This window comes from Acartia tonsa, chromosome 7 (assembly GCF_053477335.1).
Source record: "Acartia tonsa isolate MP-2025a chromosome 7, ASM5347733v1, whole genome shotgun sequence".
NCBI classification, from domain to species: Eukaryota; Metazoa; Arthropoda; class Copepoda; order Calanoida; family Acartiidae; genus Acartia; species Acartia tonsa.
In genome coordinates, this window is record NC_137266.1 from 28,980,296 (window position 1) to 29,004,847 (window position 24,552).

At 33.8% G+C, this 24,552-nt stretch overlaps 1 protein-coding gene across 1 annotated transcript in view; it reads right to left on the minus strand.

Moving 5' to 3' along the window:
• The window catches only part of Dscam1 (Down syndrome cell adhesion molecule 1), a 134,756-nt gene that overhangs the window by 20,084 nt on the left and 90,120 nt on the right, over window positions 1–24,552 (minus strand). The window contains exons 14-33 of the mRNA XM_080168100.1: window positions 24,174–24,284; window positions 23,287–23,926; window positions 16,983–17,282; window positions 11,536–11,655; window positions 11,048–11,142; window positions 10,062–10,190; window positions 9,560–9,660; window positions 9,051–9,198; window positions 8,232–8,541; window positions 7,929–8,040; window positions 7,538–7,601; window positions 6,146–6,256; window positions 5,253–5,335; window positions 4,690–4,773; window positions 4,377–4,467; window positions 3,102–3,332; window positions 2,627–2,791; window positions 2,074–2,154; window positions 1,414–1,504; window positions 743–891 (exon numbers count right to left, since the gene is read on the minus strand). Coding sequence (XP_080024226.1) covers window positions 743–891; window positions 1,414–1,504; window positions 2,074–2,154; window positions 2,627–2,791; window positions 3,102–3,332; window positions 4,377–4,467; window positions 4,690–4,773; window positions 5,253–5,335; window positions 6,146–6,256; window positions 7,538–7,601; window positions 7,929–8,040; window positions 8,232–8,541; window positions 9,051–9,198; window positions 9,560–9,660; window positions 10,062–10,190; window positions 11,048–11,142; window positions 11,536–11,655; window positions 16,983–17,282; window positions 23,287–23,926; window positions 24,174–24,284 — 3,216 coding nt within the window. The remainder of the gene's footprint in view (window positions 1–742; window positions 892–1,413; window positions 1,505–2,073; window positions 2,155–2,626; window positions 2,792–3,101; window positions 3,333–4,376; window positions 4,468–4,689; window positions 4,774–5,252; window positions 5,336–6,145; window positions 6,257–7,537; window positions 7,602–7,928; window positions 8,041–8,231; window positions 8,542–9,050; window positions 9,199–9,559; window positions 9,661–10,061; window positions 10,191–11,047; window positions 11,143–11,535; window positions 11,656–16,982; window positions 17,283–23,286; window positions 23,927–24,173; window positions 24,285–24,552) is intronic.

Genomic DNA, 24,552 nt, shown 5'->3' on the forward strand with positions numbered 1-24,552 from the left:
CGGGCATTGTCTTATCCCTTTAGATAATAAAGTTGATTATCCACCTTTCATTTCAAATTGTATAACCAAATAAAGGGTTTGGTAACTATCTTAAACTGTATGTACTAATATTTAAATACTTTAAAATCAATTTTCTAGTTAAATAATCTTTAAAATACATCAAAAACACCAAATACATTTTAATTTACAAAATTACTAAACTTTAAAATATGCTTTCATAAAGTTATTAAAACATAACACGTTTTATTTCCTTACTACTCAATATAAAATATAGAGAATTGTATTGAAAATAATTTTCTATTTCCAACATATTTGGTTCCGGAAGCACACGTGATTAAAAATTGTCATATCCGCAAGGGGTACAAAACAAGGATGATTACTTTCGCTTTCAGCGGAAAATAAAATGAAAGTTTTAAGATTAATTCTAGTTTTGTTTGCCTATAGGGGCTGAAGACCCGGGCTAACAGAACTGGTATCCATTTTATGATTTTATTTAATTTTTCTATGAAAAGTGTCCATAATATGAAATGATACATAATTTTTCAGCATGGCCCAGAACCGGTTCTAATCCAGCGGATATTAATCGGTTGCGAAGCCATACTCGAATAGTTATTTCTCGCATCGTATTATAAACAAAAAAAATGTACAATTAAAAGATGTATAATTTTTCAGTATGGCTCAAAACCGATTCTAATCCAGCGGATATTAACCGGTTTCAAAGTTATACTTGATGGGATTTTACCTCATCCTCTGTTTTGAGCTTGAAGGTGATGGAGTCTGTAGTCTGAGAGGTGAGGATAACCATGGGGGGCTCTGGAGGACCATTCACTATCAGGGTGTGGGTCACCATATCCTGGCCAAACTTGTTGTTCACCATACACTTGTAGGATCCTAGAAATTTAATTTTAGCGGTTTCCCTCAAAGTACCTAGTCGAACACAGACACTCCACATCCTCCTTTTTTTGAAACCAATTTAAATAAGGGGAGGGGTAGTTTTTCGTCTGATTGTTTATTTCTTCTTATCAGGTTAGGTTATTTTATAATAGGAACAAGGTAACCCTGCAGGGTATAGCGTAGGAAAAAATACCCCATACTCTCTTTCAATTTATTTTAGGGGGCAGCACTGATCGATAGGCAATTTAAGAAAAAGAAAAAAAATATTTTTTTCAAGACAACAGTTAAATACACCAAATATATAAAAAATGAAAAAGAACAGTAAACAATAGTACCTACAGAAAAAAATTAAAAAACTTGTGGGATGTTTGGATTACATTTCAAAATATATAAAATCTTAAAGTAGGTAGGTATAAATTACAACTTTAGAAGATTTACTGAAAACAGAACGTGCCCTAGTTATACAATAGCTGTACTAAAGAGTAAATGATAGAAAATCAAATCTGCTCTACAACACACCTGCATCCTCCTTGCTGACGTTAGTAATGTGTAGAGATCCATCTGGCAACAGTCGGATTCTGTCAGCCTTCACAAATTCTTTTTCATTTACCTGAAATAAAAATACAAGTATGATATTGATATTTCTTAAATTTTATTTGCACTAATAAATTGATTTTAGCTTAGGTATTTTAAATATCTTTTTAAATCTCAAATACATTATTCTAAATAAAAAGTGTAATATAATTTGTTTTGACATTTTATTTTCATAGGAGCAATAATACGTATGGTGTGTTCAATAAGTGATTCTTCAAATCCTATTGCCTAACCGGTGGCTTGCCAGGAAGGTGTGTGTCAACCATTTGGGGGTCAAAAACGGATAAGACCGGCCTTCATGATTTCAAAGGAAAGTTGGGGAGGTTGGCACCCCTCTACCGCAAACTATCGATCTTAACCCTCTGCATGAGAAGTCAAGATATAGTCAACACAACAACTTACCTTCCAAGTAGTTTCAGGTGTGGGGCTACCAACAGAAATACAAGAACAACAACATACATACCTTCCAAGTAGTTTCAGGTGTGGGGCTACCAACAGCAATACAAGAACAACAACATACATACCTTCCAAGTAGTTTCAGGTGTGGGACTACCAATAACAATACAAGAACAACAACATATATACCTTCCAAGTAGTTTCAGGTGTGGGACTACCAACAGCAATACAGGGCATCTTGATATCTCGGTGGGCTGCAACGGTAAATACCTAAACAATAAAAATTTCACATTTTTTTCTTTAATTAGTGCCGAGCCTGTACATCATCTGTACAACCTCAAATTAGAATCTACAGAAGGGGTAAATTTGTGTATTATCATTAGGGTTGTACATAAAATTATCGACGATTGTCTTATCCCTTTAGATCCCTGGATAAAACTAGACTTTTTAAAAGCAATCTTTGCAGAATATCTACAATCTTTTTATTAAAACCAAGGATATTTATTTTTTTCAGTATTCATATACAATAAAGCTTCTCAAAGGTTTACTGAAGGTTTATATTATAAGTATGCTACCCTTCCAAGAGAAATCGCTCCTAGAAAAAATGACTACCACAATTTTTTAAAACTTTTTATTTAGAATGGAGGGTCGAACTCCCCCCCCCCCCGTCCCCTTTCTTCAATAAAGTGTCTCTAGAGGTCTCTAGGGGCGTATCCGCTAGTAAACTATATTATGTAATCACCTCATCAAAAGAAGCAATCTTAGCCGGGATCCTTGAACTGGGTGAAATGGTGGCCTTAGTTGATGGCAGACCCTCGCCGATAGCTGTGTGAGCGGTCACCCAGAATTCGTAGCGGGACTTCTGGTTCAGGTTCTCCACAAGGTAGCTCATCTGGATTGCGTTCACCTGAAATTTTCATGATTTAAACCATATTATTTCTTTGTTCTACAATCAAAAGATAATAAGAATAATCAAATGCTTTGATTAAGTCAAAATATGCCAAATCATATTAGTTACTTAACTTGTGGTGCTTTTATATTTTAAAATTCATACTTGTAAAATGCTGCTACAACACGCATATATAAAATCTAAAGAAAGGCCCATTCAAATAGTCGAGAAAGCATTACAAAATTATTATAATTGGTGGAAGGAATAAAAATTATGCACCTTTTTTTTCAATAAGAAATTAATCTATTTATCCAATCTAATGTTTTACCTTAAAGCTTTTCGGTGCAGGTTCTCTGGATCTATCAATCTCCTTGATGTAGACAGTGTACTCATTAATCAGACCGTTCGGCTCCTTGGGCCGTTGCCAGCTCACCAGAATGGAGGCGTCAGTCATGGCCAGAGCCTTGACGGAATCAGGTGCACCGGGTATGTCCTCTTCCGTCGTGGCGGTAGATACAGGGCTACGGGCTCCGTCACCGCCATTAGTGAAAGCAAGTACCTGAAATTTTAAAAATTAATTTATTTGCCAAAAAAATTAACTCTATTCTTTAATTTGTTAAGTACTTTATTATTTGGTATCTTTTATCAACTGTAATATTTTATGTTTACTGCCTTTTTTTCATGTAAGCTTAGTACTTTGTATACATTTTAAAGAGAGTAGAATAGTTATTATTCACAAATTCATATATGATTCTTAAAGGCTCCCTTTTATACATCCCCACAAGTATTTACATTTCTGCTATACCCTTTTTTTGTTCACGTTACTTTAAAAGACTTAAAGATTTACCAATGTCCTCTGGCATGCTAGCATCTTTTGTCTGAATCAGACTGTTTGTATGACCATAATTAGATTTTTAAATTTTCAAGAGTAAATGTATCTGTCCTAAATATACTCCACTAAAAAGACTTCTTATTTATTAAAACAAATATACTTGTAAGATTTCCTTCTACATCTCTTTTTAATAAAAACCCATAGAAAGTTTCAGGATAAATGGAAAAATACTTCCTTTAAGTGCTATTCAAATAAATTAAAAATATTGAGAACTATTTCTTAATAAATAAGCTTAAAATAAATAAATTTTAACATCAAAAAAGTTTCCATTCAAGTTCTGTTTTACTCCTTTGAAAATATGATTTTTTACTTTTAAATGGATTTTTTTAACTTTTATAAAAGTATCATTACGTGTGTCTGTCTGTGTATAGGATCTCGCTAAAACGCAGCACCGATATTGTTTTCTTTTACAGTGAATCGAAGGTCCAGCAAATGTTTAAAACTATTTTTTGGGGAGGGTAACTCAACCCTTCAAAGAAAACTCTTCCCAGGAAAAAAACCACCCCCCCAAAGATTCCTATATATTTTTTTTCTTTTTAAAACTAAATTCCTTTCGAGTCCCTATAGGCCTCTAGGGGCGTAGCCGCAAGTCCTATTGTACATAAAAGAATTAAATTGTGTGTGTATGTGTGTCAAAAAGATCTCGTAAACGGGATATAATTCAACATTTTATAGTAAGATATGCAGAAAATATAAAAGAGTAAAATTCACCTGCATAGTGTAGTTAGTGTACTTTTTCAAGCCATGAATTTCAGCAAACTTATCAGGAACTATCTTGGAGTCGTGGGTAGTTACGTCGTACCTAAAAATCAATACATTATTGTTTTAGCCAGTCAAACTTAAAAGCAGTCGCAACCTTTTTAAACCACAGCCGCGCGGCTGTCGAACCCTTTCTGAAACAAAGCAGAAATCATCCTATTTTTAACTTTTATTTTTATTTTCTATGCTTTCTTTTTTAAAATAATTGCCTGAAAAAAAATCTACGTAATATCATTCTAAAAATCCGCGACGAAACTGTACATACCAAGTTCTGCTAGGTCCGTAGACAATCTTGTATCCCTTGATGACTCCGTTAGCAGTCTCTGGAGGGGGACCGGTCCATTCAACCCTGAAATTACAATTATATGAAAGGTCAGGTTTATGTTTATTTATTTCAATTATTCACCTATATCTTAAACAAATTTTAAAAAAAAACTAAAAATTCTTTAAAAACTAAAATTAATGAGGCTCGCTAAAAATTTAGAGGGGATAATTTTGCCTCACTATTTTAGTGATGTAGTGAGCCAAAAAAGTTTTATAAGAATTCACCGTTGATTACAACAATCAACTTATAGTGCACCTAGCCTTTTTTTTTCTCAAAAGCTAATGTTAAGCTGATTCACTTCTTAGGGATATAATTCAAATTTTTGTGAATTTTTATTTTGAGTTTTCTTTAGAACTGCAAATTTCTTTTGTGTTAATGCAAAAAAAAGTTTAAAAAACAACTATGAAGGAATTTTTAAAGCATAAATATTTCATTAAGGCTTAAATTGAAGTCTCTATTTTGCATCACAAAACATTTGTCTTGAAGTCCTAAACTGTGCCTACTTGATGGTTTGAGATGACAGTGTAGTTAGAATAACCTCTGATGGGGGTTGGGAGGGGGCACCTTCAGCTGTAAATTCAACAACCTACCACAAAAATTTAGTTTTTCCTTGTTTTGATAAAGGTTAATTATATAACAAACTACAGATAAGTAAAAAAAGATTTTTAATTATTTTGGGCAAATTAAAAAGTACCTAATGATAATGATATGAAGTCTTATCTATAATACAAAGTAGAACGATGTCTGTTTGTTTGTCTGTAGCGAAGGATCTCGCTAACCGCTGAACCGATCGAGTTCTCCTTTACAGGGTAGCTTCTCATAGGTCCCGGGAAGGTTTATAACTATTTTCTTGGGGGGTGGGACACCCCATACCCCCCAAAAAATGAAATTCCCCCCCCCCAAAAAAAAATTTTCTTTTTCTTTTTAAAACCAAAATTGAAATAGTGGGGTTGACTACCCCACCCCCCCAAAAAAAAGTTTTTTTAAAATTTTTCTTTTAGATTTAAAATACGAAAAATTGGTTTGATCAAACCTCTTGGGGCAAAGCCCCTAAAGGCTAGGGGCGAAGCCGCTAGTTGATGTTTAAAGCGGAAAGAAGCAGAGAGGAAGTGTACAAAAGGCTGTTTATTACACTAGTCTCAAAAGTTTTATATTTTCGTTTTCTTATTCGTTGGCTTAACAAATTTGGGGTCTTTAATTGAATTTTGATTGGTTGGTTTATTGACATGAGTGTCCAAACGTTTCAATCACTAATTGTAAACTACACAAGGGGTAAGTTTGTCTATCATCATTGGGATGCACATCAATTTATCGACCATATCTTATCCCTTTAGATCCCCGGAAAAAAAGTAAACAGAGGGCAGATTAGGTAATTAAATGTATAAAAAAGAAATACCTCTTCGCTCATTGGTCCTTGTCCGATCCTGTTAAACGCCTGTACGACAATAGCATACTTGGTAAATACTTCCAAGTTGGAAATCTGTAGAGAATGCTCAGTTCCTCGCTCCTGCAAATAAATGTAGATTATAGAATAGTCCTATACATTTAAAACCTTGTATAAAGATTCTTGTAATAATGAGGTATACTCTAGAAAGCGTAGAAATTCTGTAAATATTGTTTAACAACTTTACACAATGAAATCATATGGATGTTGTCATACAACAAATATTTAAATGAAAATATATAAATAATATAATACGAATACAGGCGTATTTCTGACGTATATAGATGTTTTGTTTTTAGAAATAAACAAGGATGTACTTTTCATATATTTATTAAAAAATGTTGATGCTACATTTTCAAGTATGGCTTTGAAATTGATTAATATCCACTGGATTATAACAGGTTCTCAGCCATTTGAAAAATCATGTGTAGTATTGTATTACAGACAATTTTTCACAAATATCAAAATAAAAATTTATAAATCAATACCTACCAGTTTTGTAAAGATGGGCCTTCGGCCCTTCGAGGCTAACACAATTAATTTTAATATTATATTTTTTTTTTATTTTAATATCCACAGAAAGTTGTCTATAATACGATGCAATCAATAAATATTCTTATATAGTTATACTGAATACTTTATAGCTTATTAAAACTATCTTTTTTTAAATAGTTTAAAATCAGCAAACGCTTTTCAAAAGTCTAAAGAACACCAACACCAAAATATTGCATTTAAGACAAATTGAATCAAAGACAAGCTTTAATACGTTCAGAATTATTATGATATTTGAAAATATATAAAAATAATAACAAATAAAACCTCAAAATTGACGTAAAATAATCTGAAAACTAATATTTTGATATCAAGTAACATAAATAAATATATAATCCACATTTCTTACTAAATATTTTAGTTTATTTTTAAATAAATAAAACAGTATCCACGCGTTATTTTGAAGATTTTTATAAAATTTCCATAATATTTTTAAAGTTATCTTAGTAAACATATTTTTAAAAGTTGAATGAACTTATATTTTGTATTGTTAAATTGTGAATTTTAAAAATATGGATATTTCTAGGGTTTGATGATAATATAAGTTAAACAAACTAAGCTTTGTTTTTTAATTGTAACATCACCCCCCCCCCCAAAAAAAAAAAAAAAATATATTTTATATATTCCTATTTTATAAAGTAGTAAGATTTTTTCTCTCAAGTTTAAGATCTCAATAAATTCTGAACTGGGTATTATATTTTAGGCCAGCTTTAAATAAACCATGTGAAGGTTTTAGGCTATTTTATATAAAGATTTAAGAATTGTTTTAAGCTTTTTTAACATGTAGTTTACCTTAAAGAACTCCACGGTCTCAAAGAGGTATGGCTTATCAGATCCGACTACGGTCTTCTTGTACCTATGAACATTATTATTATCAATGAGGGCGCATTCTAAAAAATATATGACTGACCATACATAAGTTTAATTTGAGATAGTAAAAAAGTGGATTGAACTATTGGTTGAAAAGTTTGGACACTAATATTTTGAAATCAAACAATTCAATAAAAGTACCCAAAGTTTTGAGCCAATGAAAAAGATAAAGTGTTTATTAAAAATTTCCTATTTGAGGTATCCTTAGTTTTTAGTTGATTAAATTGAATAAAAGAACATTTTAGATATCAAACTTTCCTATTCATACTTGCTATTAAATACATATTGCAATCATAAATGAAAACCTACATACCCGACATAGTAACCAAGGATGTCACCGTTCCAATGTTCCTTTAGCGGTGGCTTCCATCTCACCAACAGGGTGTGCTGGTCAACTGCAGATAATCTTACATCGACTGGGGGTCCTGAGAAAAATTTTATTGTTAAAAATTATCATAAAAAAAGCCTAAAAAATAAAAAAAGCCATTTTTTTTCACTTGCAGCTTAACATAAAAACTAACAGTCGGAGAACCGAAAAACATTCCCTAGCTGCGCGACTGAAATTTAAAAAAAAGAATCATTACTGACCGTCAGACTGATTGAAAAAAATCTATACCTGAAGGTGCTTCCTCTGAAGTTTCAACAGTGATGGTATCACTAGGACCAGATGAGCCAATGGCGTTCTCCGCCACAATACGGAAATGGTAAGCGGTAGCTGGGCGGAGCGAATACACGCCAGCAATGGTATCCTCACCGCCAACCATAACACGCTCAATATCGTTCTGCCAGGTGCCCTTGACAGGCTTGTGTTCAATGAGGTATCTGGTGAGGTTGGAGTTTCCGTTGTAAGGTGACTGCCAGGATAGTTTCACATTTTGTCCAGATTTGTCCAGCACCTTTAGACCCTGGGGCGTTTCTGGCACTTCCTGAATATTTTAAAAGGTTATTTTTGATGAAAAAAGTCACAAATTATTTTGTCTTGTAAGCAGTTGGGGCTTCGCCTGAGAGTAAGGTAAGGACCTACTGGTCCAGTGGCTTTTAGATCTTACTGGACAAACTAAACTACTTAGTCTATTTGGTAAGATTCATACGCCAGCAATAATGGATTTATTATTACTTGGATCTTACACCAGAAAATGATGTACTCTTAATGAAGTTAAAATTGTAGCCGGCTAAAATAACGATCACCTACCTCCACCCCCTGTTCCCCATTCCCTCTCCTCCTACTTGACAAACATACTGGCCAATAAATGACAGGGTAACTAGCAACCTAAATTGACATTTTTTTCCTGTCATGATATCCACGTATGTTATACATCCATTTCAGCAAATAAATATCATTCAGATTAGGGATTCTTTACATTAAAAAAAAATAGCTGGTAGTAAGTGTGTTATGATTACAGCTAGACCAACAACATAACTAAAAAATCCAAACCTGTATAATAAGATTGATACTGGTGTCATCGCTTCCAAATGCATTGGTTGCCACACAGGTGAATATGGCAGTGTCTGTACGATCTGTACGCTTGATGGAGATGGTTGATAGCACTCCGTCGTGCAGAATTTCCTCACGAATTGTATATCTGAACATTTTTAATGTTAAAATATTAAGAAAGAATTCTAGTTTAGTGCATCTTGTATTTTTTTTACAACCAAAGCACCTATCATATAAAGAGGTGAATTTCTTCTTTGGTTGAAGCTAAAGATCTCAGAAAGGACTGGTCAAACTCGGATATGCTTTTCAGAGAGGTCTCATATATTCAATTGTAGTTTTAAGCTAGTATTTTAATTCCTTTTAAAAAAGCCCCTAGATTCTAAATCAAGATGAGGGGATGAAATGAAGTAAGAAATCATGTATTTTTCTTTGGTAATTGTGCTTTTCCTTCTATCTGTCTATATGAAAGGAATATAAACTCAGATCTGCACTAAAATTAAAAAGATTACCTGGGATCCGTGGTGCCATCCAGCCTTTTCTTGTTCAGATTCCAGAGGATACCGATAGGTTTCTCACCCTTCGCCTCACAGGATAACACAGTAGATTCACCCTGGGTAATGATGACAAATTAAAATTTGGTAAACAAGTTAGTTATAGTTTATAAAAAATGCTGGATAAAAGAAGTAATGTTAAAAAAACTGTAAGAGTGTTAAGTGAATATATAGACAAAAAATGAAAACTATACTTATATAACGAGTTTTACAGTAATGGAAATGGGATACATGGATATTGTGACAGGGGAGTTTTTATCATCAACTTAGGTTGCTAATATAGTCCCCAGAAACTGATCAATACGTTCCTTAAGGAGGAGGAGGGGATTGGGTAGTCATAAGGGGATGTGGATCGTAGGTATCGTTATCATTAGCCAGCTGGGAGAAATATTTTATCAGGATATCCAAGTATTCTATATCCATTTCTACAGTTTTAAACAATTTATTTGTCAAGGCCTGCCTTCAATGCGGTCTGTGTTCTTGTCTTAATTTCAAAGCTTGGTGGCGCCTGAACGCTGATGTAAATAACAGCTGATAAGCCACGTCCAATGCCGTTGGTTGCCTTGCAGAGGTAGTACCCTTCGCTCGCCTGAAATTTTACATACAACATTAAGTTTTGTTATTTTGAGAAAAGGTCAGCTATTTCCAGGGATCTAAAAAAGAATAAGACAATGACCGATAAATTGATATACTTCTCCAATGATGATACACAAAATTACCCCTTCTGTAGGGCAAAATAAATGGTTGAACCGTTACTTAACTTAATAAACCAACTAATCACAATTCACTAAAGTCCCCAAACTTGTTAAGCCAGCAATTGAGAAACGTAGGCCGCTCCCGCAGGGTTAGAGGTCATTATCAATTGCTGTTATTTCTGCTATAAATTAGCATATACATTTTTGAATAAAAGTAGCATCCCCCTAATTAAAATAATTTAATAATGAATAGATATAAACTAATGCAATAAAACAGTCTAATTTAATCTCTATGTAAGTAAAACAAAATATTTTGTGTTATTTTTGTACAAATTGGCAAATATTTTTAGGGTTTCTTAATGAATAAAATAAATGAATGGACTTATTTACAAATTAGAATTTAAGTAAATCTGAAGAAAAAAACTTTCCATGGTATTTTAAAGAGAAATAACTATTCATGAATTAGATTGATAATAAACTTTTTGGGGTTTGTAGGCTTAATGCTAGCATTTAGACTATTTTGAAATAGTTAAAGAGTTGCTACATTGTGAAATCTATTCCCACTGTTACATTCACATGCGTGGTTTGAAATCGATAGGACGATCATATCATTTCACAACTTATAATAGGAACTCATCAGTTACTGACGTAAGAAAACATTCTGATTATAGAAAAGTGTTTTAAAAATCACATTGACTAGTTATATTTCAACATAAAATCACCAAACCTCTTAAACTAAAAGTTATTTTACCTTCTGAATATTCTTAAGTACCAAGGCACCATCGACAATTTTGACATTGCTGTTGATTTGTGTGTCCAGGTCTTTATAGTTGCTTGGCTGGGATCCTTGAAAAACAGTATTACAATTAAATTACGTTAAAATCTTTGCTCTAATGTTCTATTGTTTATCCTTATATAAAAGTAACAGGATATCTGTCTGTATGTTTGTGTGAATCGAAGGATTTTGCTAACCGCTGAAACGATATTGTCTTCCTTTACTATGAAAATTTTTATTGGTCCAGGAATGATTAATAACTATATTGGGGGAGGATAAAGAGAAATCAAACCTTTTTTTCTTTTTTTTTCTTTTTTAAACTTAGATTACAGGGGAAATGCACTATTATTTTCTTTAGAATGTTATCTGTACTTATTTTACAAGAAAACTTACTATGTTGTACTAACACAAAATGTTGCAGCAAAAAAGTATTTTTGTAAAAACCCCTGCAATCTAACACTTACCCGCGGCCTTCTTCCATGAAATCTGAGGCTTAGGGAATCCATCCGCCTTGCAATCTACTTTGGCATCACTACCTTGGGCAAACTGTTTGTCCGTTGGCTCTACGGTCCAACGAGGTGGAACTGAATTAATAATAATTGAGATTAGTTAAGGAAAAGAAAATGATAAACAGTATACACAAAAAGAAAAGAAATTAAGAGAGAAGTAAATGTAATATTTTTCCATTGGCATATCTCTGTAAGTTTCTATAACTTTTTGTGTTACTGAAGATTACATACTATACATAGATTTCTGTGAAATATATTTTTGTTATTATATTATCATTACTGAAGATTTCTTATTTAACTATATTCAAAATATCAAAAAAAATATATTTCATAACAGAAACCTATCAATACTTTTTATAAAGATCCGCACGTAGTTTCATAGAAATCTTATTAATAACACCTTTTTGAATTGATTCAACAAAAATTTAATGGCCTTAGAAAAAACCTACGGATCTTTTAAGAAGAAGTTTTTGCTTTAAAAGTACATAAGAGGGCAGAAAAAATAAATTTGTAGTAATTCAAAATTTCCTTAATCATGATAAAAATACATCCTTTAGCATATTAATCTGTAATTACCACAAAGTTGGGGGAAAATTAAGATAAGAGTGTTTTTAGGATGGTTTTATTTATATAATATATGTATTTCTAAAGCAAAAACTATTGTTAAACATGACAATACCATTAAATAACTTTTTCTTGGTAAGGGACGTTTATAATTGATGTTAAGAATAACTGTTTGTTACATACGAATAATGCATAAAAAGTCAGTATCGAAAAAAAGAAATCAGAAGACAGTTGTAATTTAGGATTATCAACAAAATGTAGTGCAATCAAAGAGCTGGGCATTCTATTCTTTTATGTTCATAAGATTCTATTAATATTTTCTATATACTAGAGGATACGCCCCTAGATGCCTCTAGGGGCACTTGAGGGAGGGGAGAGGAGTGTATTGACCCTTCACTTTCAATTTAAGTTTTAAAAAGAAAATAGCAACTTTTGAAAGAGAATTTTTTTCTAAGGTCGATTTCTCGACTCTAAGCTGGAGGATACAGGTACCATCTATCTGAATAGTTATAAACATTCCACGGACCTTTAAAAAGCTTCACCCTAAAGAAAAACAATAATGCCCCAGTGTTAAGCGAGAACTTAAGCTACAGACAAACATCCTCTAACTGTTGTAAAGGGATAGAGCCGTTTTTGTTAAACATGATATGTGCACCTGAATTTCTTAAGTAATCAATATTCTAAAATTATTTCATTGATTTTTATGAAAAATAAACTTATCATAGTATTAAACAGGTCACATATGATGTTTAACTTCAGTAGGTATTGTCATGTAAAAAATAAGAGTTTGCCTTAATATTATTCATTATTTTTCTTTTTTTCTTTATAGTATTTACTCTTTTTCTGTTTTAAATAAATGTTTAATACTAATGATAAGGCAAACACTTTGAATAAAATATACAAGAACGAACAGTTCACAGAGCGTAGCAGCATGATATATTTTTCTTTCTTGAAAAAAAACACTTTAGGGATAATTTACCTTTACCTTAAAATTGAAAGATTTCAACCATTTTAAATACAGACTAACAGCATAAGTAAATTATGAGAAGCTTTATACAGAAAAGCTCTTATTACAAAAAAAATTGATGTAAAATTAAAAACATATCTTTACATGGGGTAGGGATATTTTTGTGTAATAAGAGTTTTTTTTACTATAAAAATAAAAAAAAGGTCACAGGAAGGCACTGGAAATATCTTTCTATTTGTTTTTGAAAATTTCTTGGGAAATCATCATTAAAACCTTATCCTTATATGATGATTCATATCTTTCATTTGGGGAATTTGATGTTATGAGTAAAGGAGATATTGCCAAAATTCACCGCAAGATGCCGCTAGTGAGAATACTACAGAGGAAAGCAGACACCTTACCCCGCGTTCCTCGTAATTCCCCCTGGCCCATGCCGTAACGTAAACATTGCAGCTGTTACGACAGCTTACGATGTAATCAGCTGATTATCAAAACATTGTCCCCCTTCCAGCCCCCCATCCCCTCCTAGACAGAGTGTCTAGCGTAAATATGTGTAAAATTTGTGTGTGTGTGTGTTTACAAGTGTGTGTATGTGTTGGAGTAAAAGAAGTATGCAATGCAAAACTGCACTCCTAGTGCATTTCAAAATGAATTTATTTCATTCATGATTTTATATTACTACCATTTATAAGAGAATATTATTTGTAAATTCTAAATAATAGTTAAATTTACTTTTAATTCAGATGCAAACCTTTGAATTAAATTGTTTAAACACTTCATTGTATACCTTTCCATTATTTGTATTTATTATTTTTATATTCGAGTAAAACAATAGAGGAGGAAGGGGATAAATAGCTCTATGTCACCACTCCAAGGACCCTATGCCGACTTTCAATTGGGTCTTTGAAAATCAACCAATAACGTCTGGAATATTAATGCAGCCAAGTCGCTACTAAAGAGCAGAAAGCAATTTGCTAGCAGACGAAAAAGGGAGGTTCAGGTAGATGTCTGATTGTACATCTATATTTATAGATTAGTTATTTTTATTTTGGGTTGATACTGTTTACCTATGTATCTACTAATCAAACTATTATTTTGTATAAATTAAGGAGTGGTGTGTTACAACTTTGACAGTTCAAATATGCCGGTAAGGAAATTGTAATTATTGTGTGGGAATTTGCTTCACACCTCAAATTAAACTCTCAAGAATTTTAAACAAAACAAATTATTCTTAAAACTAATGGATTAAAGGATAGTTCGTCTCTTTACAATAGGAAGAAACTAATTAAGCTTAATGAATTGAAGTGTATTGTTTCAATAACACTCTGGTCATGTATTATACTTGCCAGAAGACATTTAGCTAATAGCTTTAAATTAATTACCCCAAATCAATTATAGATTAAATACAAGAAATTAATTTAGTCAGGGCAACAAAGTATAATTCTACAATGATTCATTTATTAAGTTTCATAATTATTTGTTTTGTTAACTACTCTTTAGCTTAAGTTATTTGGCCTGTCTGAACAACTAGAGTTGAAAATGTGATTTACTTGGCTGCTATTCTTGTTATATTTAATTTTATAAGATTTTGCTATTACTCTCTTGGTCCAATAGCCTGTCTGTAATGATCTTTGGTTTATCAAATTTCTACAGAAGGAAATGTTATTTCTCCTTTGAGTCTTTGTGTATTGCTTTAATTAATACTAATATGCAACTTAATATTTCTGTCTTTTTGTTCATTAATATATGATGATTATGCATAATCCATGAAAAATATGTGATTTCTCAGCTTGAACTAGAGATAAATGCCAGATATTTCGTGTGAAAATTCATTGACAAATAAGCATCTAATTTATCATCAATTTGTCCTTCTGTCTATAACTTTAAAAATGAACAAGGCTGTGATGAAGTTTGTATATATGTATATCAAAGAAAAGATTGCAGCAATTGAAATACAGTTTTAAGAACTACCTTTCTGAAAGAAAGAATTTATTGTTTTCAATGCCTTGCTGTGACTTTTCCATTATTCCAAACAAATTGAAATTACCATTGACTCGCAGCTCAACTGTCTGACGAGTAGACCCAGCATCATTCTTTGCTGTACAAGTATAATTTCCTCTGTGCTTGTGACTTACACTAGAAATGGAGAGCATACTGGCTTTAGTTCCTAGTGGAGTTATTATGATGCCAGTATCTGATGTAATATCAGCTCCATGAAAAGACCAAGATATTTTCATGGGTTCATCTCCTTTCCGGACAACACAAGAAGCTTGTGCAAAATCATTTTCATTCATGATATCAGCTCCAAATCTCAATGGCAACATATCAGGTGGAACTAAATAGAAAGATAAATCCAGTGCTTTGCATTTGAATTAAAAATAATTACCATTTACTTTCATTACTGTTGAACTAGAAGCAGTTCCAGCATGATTCTTTGCAGTACAAGTGTAAGTTCCATTGTGTTTATGACCAATATTAGGAATAACCAACATGGTACCCCTTGTACCAATAGGAGCAGTCATAATGCCAAGGTCAGATGATATTTTACTGCCATGAAAAGTCCATGTAAGCTGCAAAGGTTCATCTCCTTTGGCAGCTATACAAGAAAGCTGTGCAAAGCTACCTTCATCCATAATATCTCTGCCAAATGTCATTGGTAGCAGATCAGGAGGTTCTGAAATAAACAGAAAGATAATGCCAATGCCTTCCAACAAATATTTACCATTAACTTTCAAAACTGTTGATCTTGAAGCTGTGCCAGCATGATTTTTGCAGTACAAGTATATGTGCCATTATGTTTGTGGCCAACATTAGAGATTACTAACATAGTGCCTCTTGTACCAATTGGTGCAGTCATTATACCAAGATCTGAAGATATTTTACTGCCATGGAATGTCCATGTCAGCTGTAAAGGTTCATCTCCTTGGGCAGCAATGCAAGAAAGTTGAGCAAAGCTTCCCTCATTCATAACATCTCTGCCAAATGTCATTGGCAATAGATCAGGGGGTTCTAAAACAAAAATAAAGAATATTTACAATGCCTTCTATAATAATTTACCATTTACTCTCAGCTCAGCTGATGCTTTTCTAGTTCCTGCATCATTAGTCACAGTGCAAACATAGTCACCACTGTGTTTATAGTCAACACTGCTGATTATGAGCATGCTTCCCTTGGAACCAATTGGAGTGATGATGATATCAAGATTATTAGTTATGTTACTGCCATGAAATGTCCATGTAAAAGATAGGGGCTGATCTCCTTTAGCTGCTATGCAAGAAACTTGGGCAAAATCTCCTTGGCTCATAACTTCTTTACCAAAAGCCATTGCCATTACTTCAGGGGGTTCTAGATAAAAAAATAAGACTTAACCTTCCTGTGATATAGTCATTTACCATTGACATTTAGAGAAGCAGTTTCTTGGCGCACACCAGCTTTATTACTTGCTGTACATGTATAGTTTCCCCTGTGGTGATTAGCAACACTTCCAATCACCAACATGCTTCCTCTGTTGCCAATAGGTGTAGTTATAATTCCAAGTTCAGATGAAATATCATTTCCATGAAAAGTCCATGAGATAGTTAGAGGTTGATCTCCTCTAGAGACAATGCAAGAAACTTGAGCGAAATCTCCCTCACTCATAACATTAGATCCAAAACTTATAGGAAGCATCATGGGAGGTTCTAAAAAAGGAATGTAAAAATTTTACTTGACAAATTAAGTCCTTAAAATAAAATATTTGTGTTTGTGTGCTATTGTGACTGCAAAAAGATGTTTAAAGAGTAAATAAAAGGTGTTTTAGTTTTTAAAATACTTTCAATGAACTAAGAAAAAGAAAATCCAGTGCCATCCATTTCCTTTCCATTGTAATTACCATTAACTTTGAGCTGGGCTGTATGAGATCTTGTACCAGCTGAATTAGATGCTTGGCAAGTATAGTTTCCCTGATGAGTATTTCTAACTTGATCAATTACAAGCATACTCATTCTTGAGCCAATGTTTGATATAGCAATGCCATTATCATCAAGATTGCCCTGACTTTGTCCATGCCCATGGAAAGACCAAGTCAATTTAACAGGTTGGTCTCCAGAAGTTATAACACATGATATTTGAGCAAAGTCTCCTTCATTCATAACCTCTTGTGCAAATGAGAATGGACCAATGACTGGTGGTTCTAAAATTTACATTATTATTAAGAAAATATTTACAATGCCTTCCTGCTTACATTTACCATTAACTTTAAGTTGTGCAGTGTGAGATCTTGTGCCAGCTGAATTAGATGCTTGACAAGTATAGTTTCCTTGATGAGTATTTCTTACTTGATCAATTACAAGCATACTCATTCTTGACCCAATATTTGATATAGCAATGCCATTGTCATCAAGATTAGTTGGACTATGGCCTTCACCATGAAAAGACCAGGTAATTTTAACAGGTTGGTCACCAGATGTTATTATACAAGAAATTTGAGCAAAATCTCCCTCATTCATAACATCACGAGAAAAGGAAAAACGTCCAATTACAGGTGGCTCTAAACAATAAGATAGAATTTAATATATTTACAATGCCTTCCACTTTTAATTACCATTGACTTTAAGTTCAGTAGTGTGGGATGCTGTACCAGCTTTATTAGAAGCTGTACATGTGTACAAACCAGAGTGTCTATAGTCTATGTCACTAATCATAAGCATAGATGTTCTAGAACCAAGTTGAGAAGTTGTAAGATCAGGTCCAACACCTAGCTCCTCCCCTTTCATTGACCAAGTTATAGAAAGGGGTTCATCTCCTTTTATAACAGTGCATAAGAGCTGTCTTAATTCTCCTGTGTTCACACTTTCTTCCCCAAATGAAAATGGTAGAATTTTGGGAGGTTCTAAAAAAATTTTTACTAAAGATAATTTCCAGGGCTTATTCTTATTCACCATTTACAAGTAATTCAGTAGAGAATGAAGTTGTCCCAGCTAGATTACTAGCTTGGCATGTAAATAGCCCAGAGTGTTTGTAGGAAACTGAACTAATCATCAACAAAGAAGCTTTTTCTCCAAGTTGAGACGTGATGATATCAGGGTTAGGTCCAATATCTACTCCTTGAAATGACCAACTAATTTGAAGAGGTGAGTCTCCTTTAATAACAGAACAAATCAGCTGTCTTGGTTCCCCCCCATTTACAGCTGCATTTCCAAAAGTAAATGGAAGAATGCTTGGTGGTTCTAAAATAAAAAAACTATGTATATTTCCAATGCCTTCCTTAAGCCCTAATATGTAATTACCATTCACAACAAGTTCAGCTGAATGTGACGTCATTCCAGCAGGGTTACTAACAGTACAAGTGTAAGTTCCAGTGTGTCTGTAGTTAACTGAGCTTAGCATTAATATTGATGTGTGTGTTCCAAGTTGTGTAGTTCTTAGGTCAGGTCCAGGACCAAGATCCTGCCCTTGTAAAGACCATTTCATAGACAATGGTTCATCCCCTGAGACAACTGTACACAATAATTGCCTTCTCTCACCCTCATTTACTGCTTTGTTGCCAAATGAAAAAGGCAATATTTGTGGTGGTTCTAAAATTAAACAAAAGTATATTTTTCAAGTGCCTTCCTGCATAATGACCTAGTATGTACCATTAACAATGAGATCAGCTGAATGAGATACAGTCCCAGCTGGATTACTGACTGTACAAGTGTATGTACCGGTGTGTCTGTAGCTTATAGAGCTCAACATTAATATTGATGCATGTGATCCAAGCTGTGATGTTGTAAGATCAGGCCCTACACCAAGATCTTGTCCTTGCATAGACCATTTCATAGAAAGTGGCTCATCCCCTTGTATAACTGTGCATAGAAGTTGCCTCCTTTCCCCTTCATTCACTGCCTCATTGCCAAATGAAAATGGCAATATCTTAGGCGGTTCTAAAACAATTACAATGAATTTTCCAGTGCCTTCTTTACCCTTATTTTACTAACCATTAACTTTTAAAACTGCAGAGTGTGTAGATGAGCCTGCAGGATTAGATGCAGTACATGTATATGTTCCAGTGTGCCTATAGTTAACCTCACTGATCATTAAAATAGATGTCCGAGATCCGAGTTGTGATGTTGTAAGATCAGGTCCAGGACCTAGATCTTCTCCTTGTAATGACCACTTAATGCTTATTGGTTCATCCCCTTGGATCACAGTACAAACAAGTTGTCCAAGTTGACCCTCATTAACAACATCTTGGCCAAAAGAAAATGGTAATATCTTAGGGGGTTCTAAACAAATAAAATGAAATGTATTTCTAGTGCCTTCCTCTTAATAAAAGACTAACCAGTAACTTTTAATTCAGCAGAATAAGTAGTTGAGCCTGCAGGATTAGATGCAGTACAAGTGTAAGTACCAGTGTGTCTGTAATTAACCTCACTAATCATAAGCATGGAGGTGCGTGATCCTATTTGAGTTGTGGTTAGATCAGGTCCGGGCCCAAGATCTTCTCCATGTAATGACCACTTTATGCTAATAGGTTCATCTCCTTGGAGCACAGTACAAACCAGCTGACCAAGTTGACCTTCATTGATAACAGCCTTACCGAATGAAAATGGCAGTATCTGTGGTGGTTCTAAACAATATATAATGATATTAACAGTGCCTTCCCTTTACATAATAATAAACTAACCAGTAACTTTCAACTCTGCTGAATGCACAGATGAACCTGCAGGGTTGGATGCTGTACAGGTATATGTACCAGTATGCCTATAGTTAACCTCACTAATCATAAGCATGGAGGTGCGGGATCCTAACTGGGTAGTTGTAAGATCTGGCCCAGGGCCAAGATCTTCTCCTTGCAAGGACCATTTAATACTAATAGGTTTATCTCCTTGAACTACTGTACACAACAATTGTCTTAGTTGACCTTCTTTGATGACCCCTTGACCAAATGTGAATGGCAATATCTGTGGTGGTTCTAAAAAAATTATAAAAAGATAGAAAATAATCTTTTCAGTGCTCTCCATATAATAACTAACCAGTGACTTTAAGTTCTGCTGAAAATGTAGATGAGCCTGCAGGGTTTGATGCAGTACATGTGTATGTACCAGTATGTCTGTAATTGACCTCACTGATCATAAGCATTGAAGTACGAGAACCTAACTGAGTGGTGGTAAGATCTGGCCCTGGGCCAAGATCCTCACCATGTAATGACCACTTTATACTTATTGGTTCATCTCCTTGGATTACTGTACACAGTAGTTGTCCAAGTTGACCTTCTTTGATGACCTCTTGACCAAATGAAAATGGTCTTATTTTAGGTGGTTCTAAATAAAATAAAACAATAAATATAATACTTAATAACTTATGTGGCAATATCTGTATGGAATTTAAACAAAAAGTAAATAACCAGTGCCTTCAGGTGACTTGTAGCTTGAAAGACTAACCATTAACAAGCAACTCAGCTGAATGTGTTGATGATCCAGCTGGGTTAGATGCTGTACATGTATAAGTTCCTATGTGTCTATAATTGACTGAACTGATCATTAAGATTGATGTTCTAGTTCCTAACTGAGAAGTTGTCAGATCTGGTCCAGGACCTAAGTCAGCTCCTTGCAATGACCATTTAATTGAAATTGGCTCATCTCCTTTTACAACTGTGCAAACTAACTGTCCTAGTTCTCCTTCATTGACTATGCTTTGACCAAATGAGAAAGGTAGAATCTTAGGTGGCTCTAAAATATAGAAGATACATATTATTGCAGCCAAATAAAGTTTAAAGATAACACAGTGCCTTCCTATTATCAATTACCATTAACTTTAAGACTAGTAGAATACATAGTGATGCCAGCTGGATTTTCAGCTCTGCATGTGTAATCTCCAATGTGCCTGTAGCTAACAGAACTAATTGTCAGCATACTAGTTCTTCTACCCAACATAGTAGTTGATAAATCAGGGTCAGAAGAAACAACATCTCCTTTTAAACTCCAAGTAATTTGGATAGGTTCATCACCAGTAGACACAACACATACAAGTTGAGCAAAATGACCTTCATTGACAGTATCAACACCAAAAGAAAATGGAACAATAACTGGAGGCTCTAGAAAAAAAATAATAAAACACAATTTAAAGGTATTTCCAGTTACTTCCTACTTTACCATAGTATAATTACCATTAACAATAAGATCAGTAGAATATGTGACACTTCCAGCTTTATTTGAAGCTCTACAAGTGTAAGTCCCACTATGTCTGTAGCTAACTGATGACAAAGTTAGCATACTAGTCCTACGCCCTAGTTGTGTGGTTGTCAAATCTGGATCAGATGAGACAACATCTCCTTTCAAGCTCCAGGTAATGCTAATAGGTTCATCTCCTCTGTTGACAACACACATAATTTGAGCATAATCCCCTTCATTTACAGATTCAACACCAAATGTAAATGGGATGATAACAGGAGGATCTAAAAGAGTTTTAGAATATTAATTCAAGTGCCAACCTTTATTGATGCAGTTAAGATTTTAAATACTCACATCAAAGTGGAAATATATTTTCAAAATAAAATAAAAACAATTTTTGAATACAATCATTTTTATTTGCTTATAGCAAAGAAAAGAAACAAATATGAGCAAAAGAGCTGGTCAAATAACTTTTGCAAGGTGCTTTGAAATGGCAAAAGAGCAGACCAACTTAAAAATATGTGACACAAATAAAAACTTTTTGGAGACCATTGTTTTGGAGGCCCTTACATTTATTTCTATGATACCCCAGATTTTTTACTTTTATAATCATTACTTGCCTTCTGTATTCCTACTTTAGTCTTGCCTGCTAAATTTTATAGGCTCAAATGCCTTGCATAATGTATTTTTGAGATTAAATCTTAACTGCACCAAAACACAATCCTAAACTGCCTACCATTAACTTTAAGCTGAGCTGAATATGTATCCACACCAGCACTATTCTCAGCTCTACAAGTGTAAGTGCCAGAATGCCTATACTCTACAGAGGTAATAACAAGCAGGCTCATCCTACTCCCAATAGTATTAGTGGTCATAGTCGAGTCAGAACTAAGATCATCCCCCTTAAGGCTCCAGGTAATGGAGATAGGTTCATCCCCCTTTCTAACAACACAGCTGAGCTGAGCAAACTCTCTTTGATTCACCACCTCAGACCCAAAATCAAAGGGGACAATCTCAGGTGGTTCTAGAATAAGTAGACAACTAAAATTTGCCAATCAACATGAAAGGTTGATTTGATATATGTTTAATCAGAAGGAAAAGGAAATATTTCAAGTTTAATGCACAGGAGTGAGACAATGAAACTTGATACTAAGCCCTTAATTAAAATGTTAAATCCTATAAAAGCACTTAGACACAAGAATTAGAATAAGACTTCCTGAAATAAATATGTTAGATTAGCATAATTTAATTAAATAAATCAAACTCAATCTAAAATTGAGGAAAATTAAAATAATTAATAAGGAACTTTTAATCTATTCAGTCCTTTATGTTTAGATTAAAATAAGTGAATATTAGCTATCAAATAATACTGTTTTAAATCCGAAATGTAAACATGACTATAAACATCAAACAAAGGCCTCTAGTTAATTGTAAACTATTTATATTAAAATAATATAAAGTAAAATATTTAATAATAACAAGAAGTTGTTTACAAATGCTATTTGATAGGCAATAAAGTTAAAAGAAAAGAACATCATTTTTATTCTTTGTATCTTTTAATAGATAATTATGAGCAAATATACATAGATAAATCATAAAATGTATTTTATTGTTGGCCAATCAAAAATGGATTGATCCCATGGTTTTAATTTTTTTCCGTGCATAATACTGTTAGCACTTTCATAACAATTGCAAACAACTTCTATAAATGAAAAATAACAAGGACGTTAATATTCAATAGTAGCAATTTAAGTATGGATACTAGCGCAAAGCCGACTGTAAGTATTATAGTTCTTTTTGTTTGTTTTTAAATCAATACCTAGCTCGGTTTCTTCTATGAGGCCATTGTAAATTCAATCTAATACTAGGTACTCATTACTCAAGCCTTTACTTTACTTATATTTCAAAATTACGCTATTTTTAAATTTCTTACATTTCTCGACAGTAGTTAAACACAGAATTAATGCAAACTAAATAAATCGCCGACCAATTCAAGACTTGTAAAGTAGCTACGCAACTTAATAAAACAAATTTTGTACTTACCCATGACAGAAACCTTAAGATCTGACCTAGCTGAATAACCCTCTTCATTTTTAGCCACACAAGTGTATTCAGCCGCGTCCTCGGATCTTTGTACGTCCTCAATAATCAAAGTGCCGTTGTTGAACACTCGTTGGCGGTCATTAATGGGCAGCTGTCTACCCTCACGTTCCCAAATAATTGTAGTAATAGGATGACCGGCTACCGGGCATGTTACAAGCATAGTACGGCCTGCTACAACTTTCATATCCTCCATGGGGCGGACATACGGGGCACCTTTCACGTCTAGCCTGGCACGGTGCGTGACAGAACCAACTTTGGACACAGCCACGCATTTATACAGACCTCCGTGCTTGGTGCGAGCCTGGGTGATGTTAAGATAACTATGCACTTCACCATTATCAGTTGTGAATGAACCAATATCAACACCGGCACTAATATCACTTTGGATCTCCTGATCATAGAGAAACCATGTCACTGTGGGGATGGGGTCACCCTTGGCAATGCAGGGCAGGGAGACGGATGGGCCGCCCTGGATAACTTTATGGTGGAAGGTTTTGATGAACTCGGGTGGGTCAAACCGACCGCCAAGCTTCAGCTCAGCCGTGGCTTGTGCGTTCTCTTGTTCGTTGCTCACAAAGCACTGAAAATTTTGAATGTTTAAGTTTACAGATATCAAAAGAGAAAATATACATTTTTTGTGCTATAAATCCAAGGCTCTGAACCTTTTAGAATTTTTAGTAATTTAATTTATTAATCTTACAGCGTTGTGTCTGTGTTTTTTAACACTAGATCTAAAGGCCATTAATGAAAAGCAATTCTGAATACAAACAAAAGAGCTATGAAAGCCTTGCAGAGCATATTTTGCGCACAAAACAATCACAATTTACCTGATACATTCCCTTGTCCTCTTTCTTAACAGATTCAATCCTGAGAATAGATTCAGAGTGGCCGATATTAACTCCATCCTTCAACCAACCAACCTCTTTGATTGGATTGCCCTGAAAAAAAAAACAATTAAAATATTTATGCTATTATATAAAGAAGTAATGTTTTTTTGTCTCAAGCTTAGATTTAAAAAACTAAAGAACTGATGGAGTTTTCCTTTTAGGGAAGCTTCACATAGGTTCCGAGATGGTTTAAGGCTGTATATCTGCCCCCTTTATCGAATGCAGAACTTCTAAGTGCTAGGGGCGCAGCCACTAGTATTTATGAAAGATGGAGGATGATAACATCCATGAGGAAGGGATCAATAAAAATTAAGTTAAT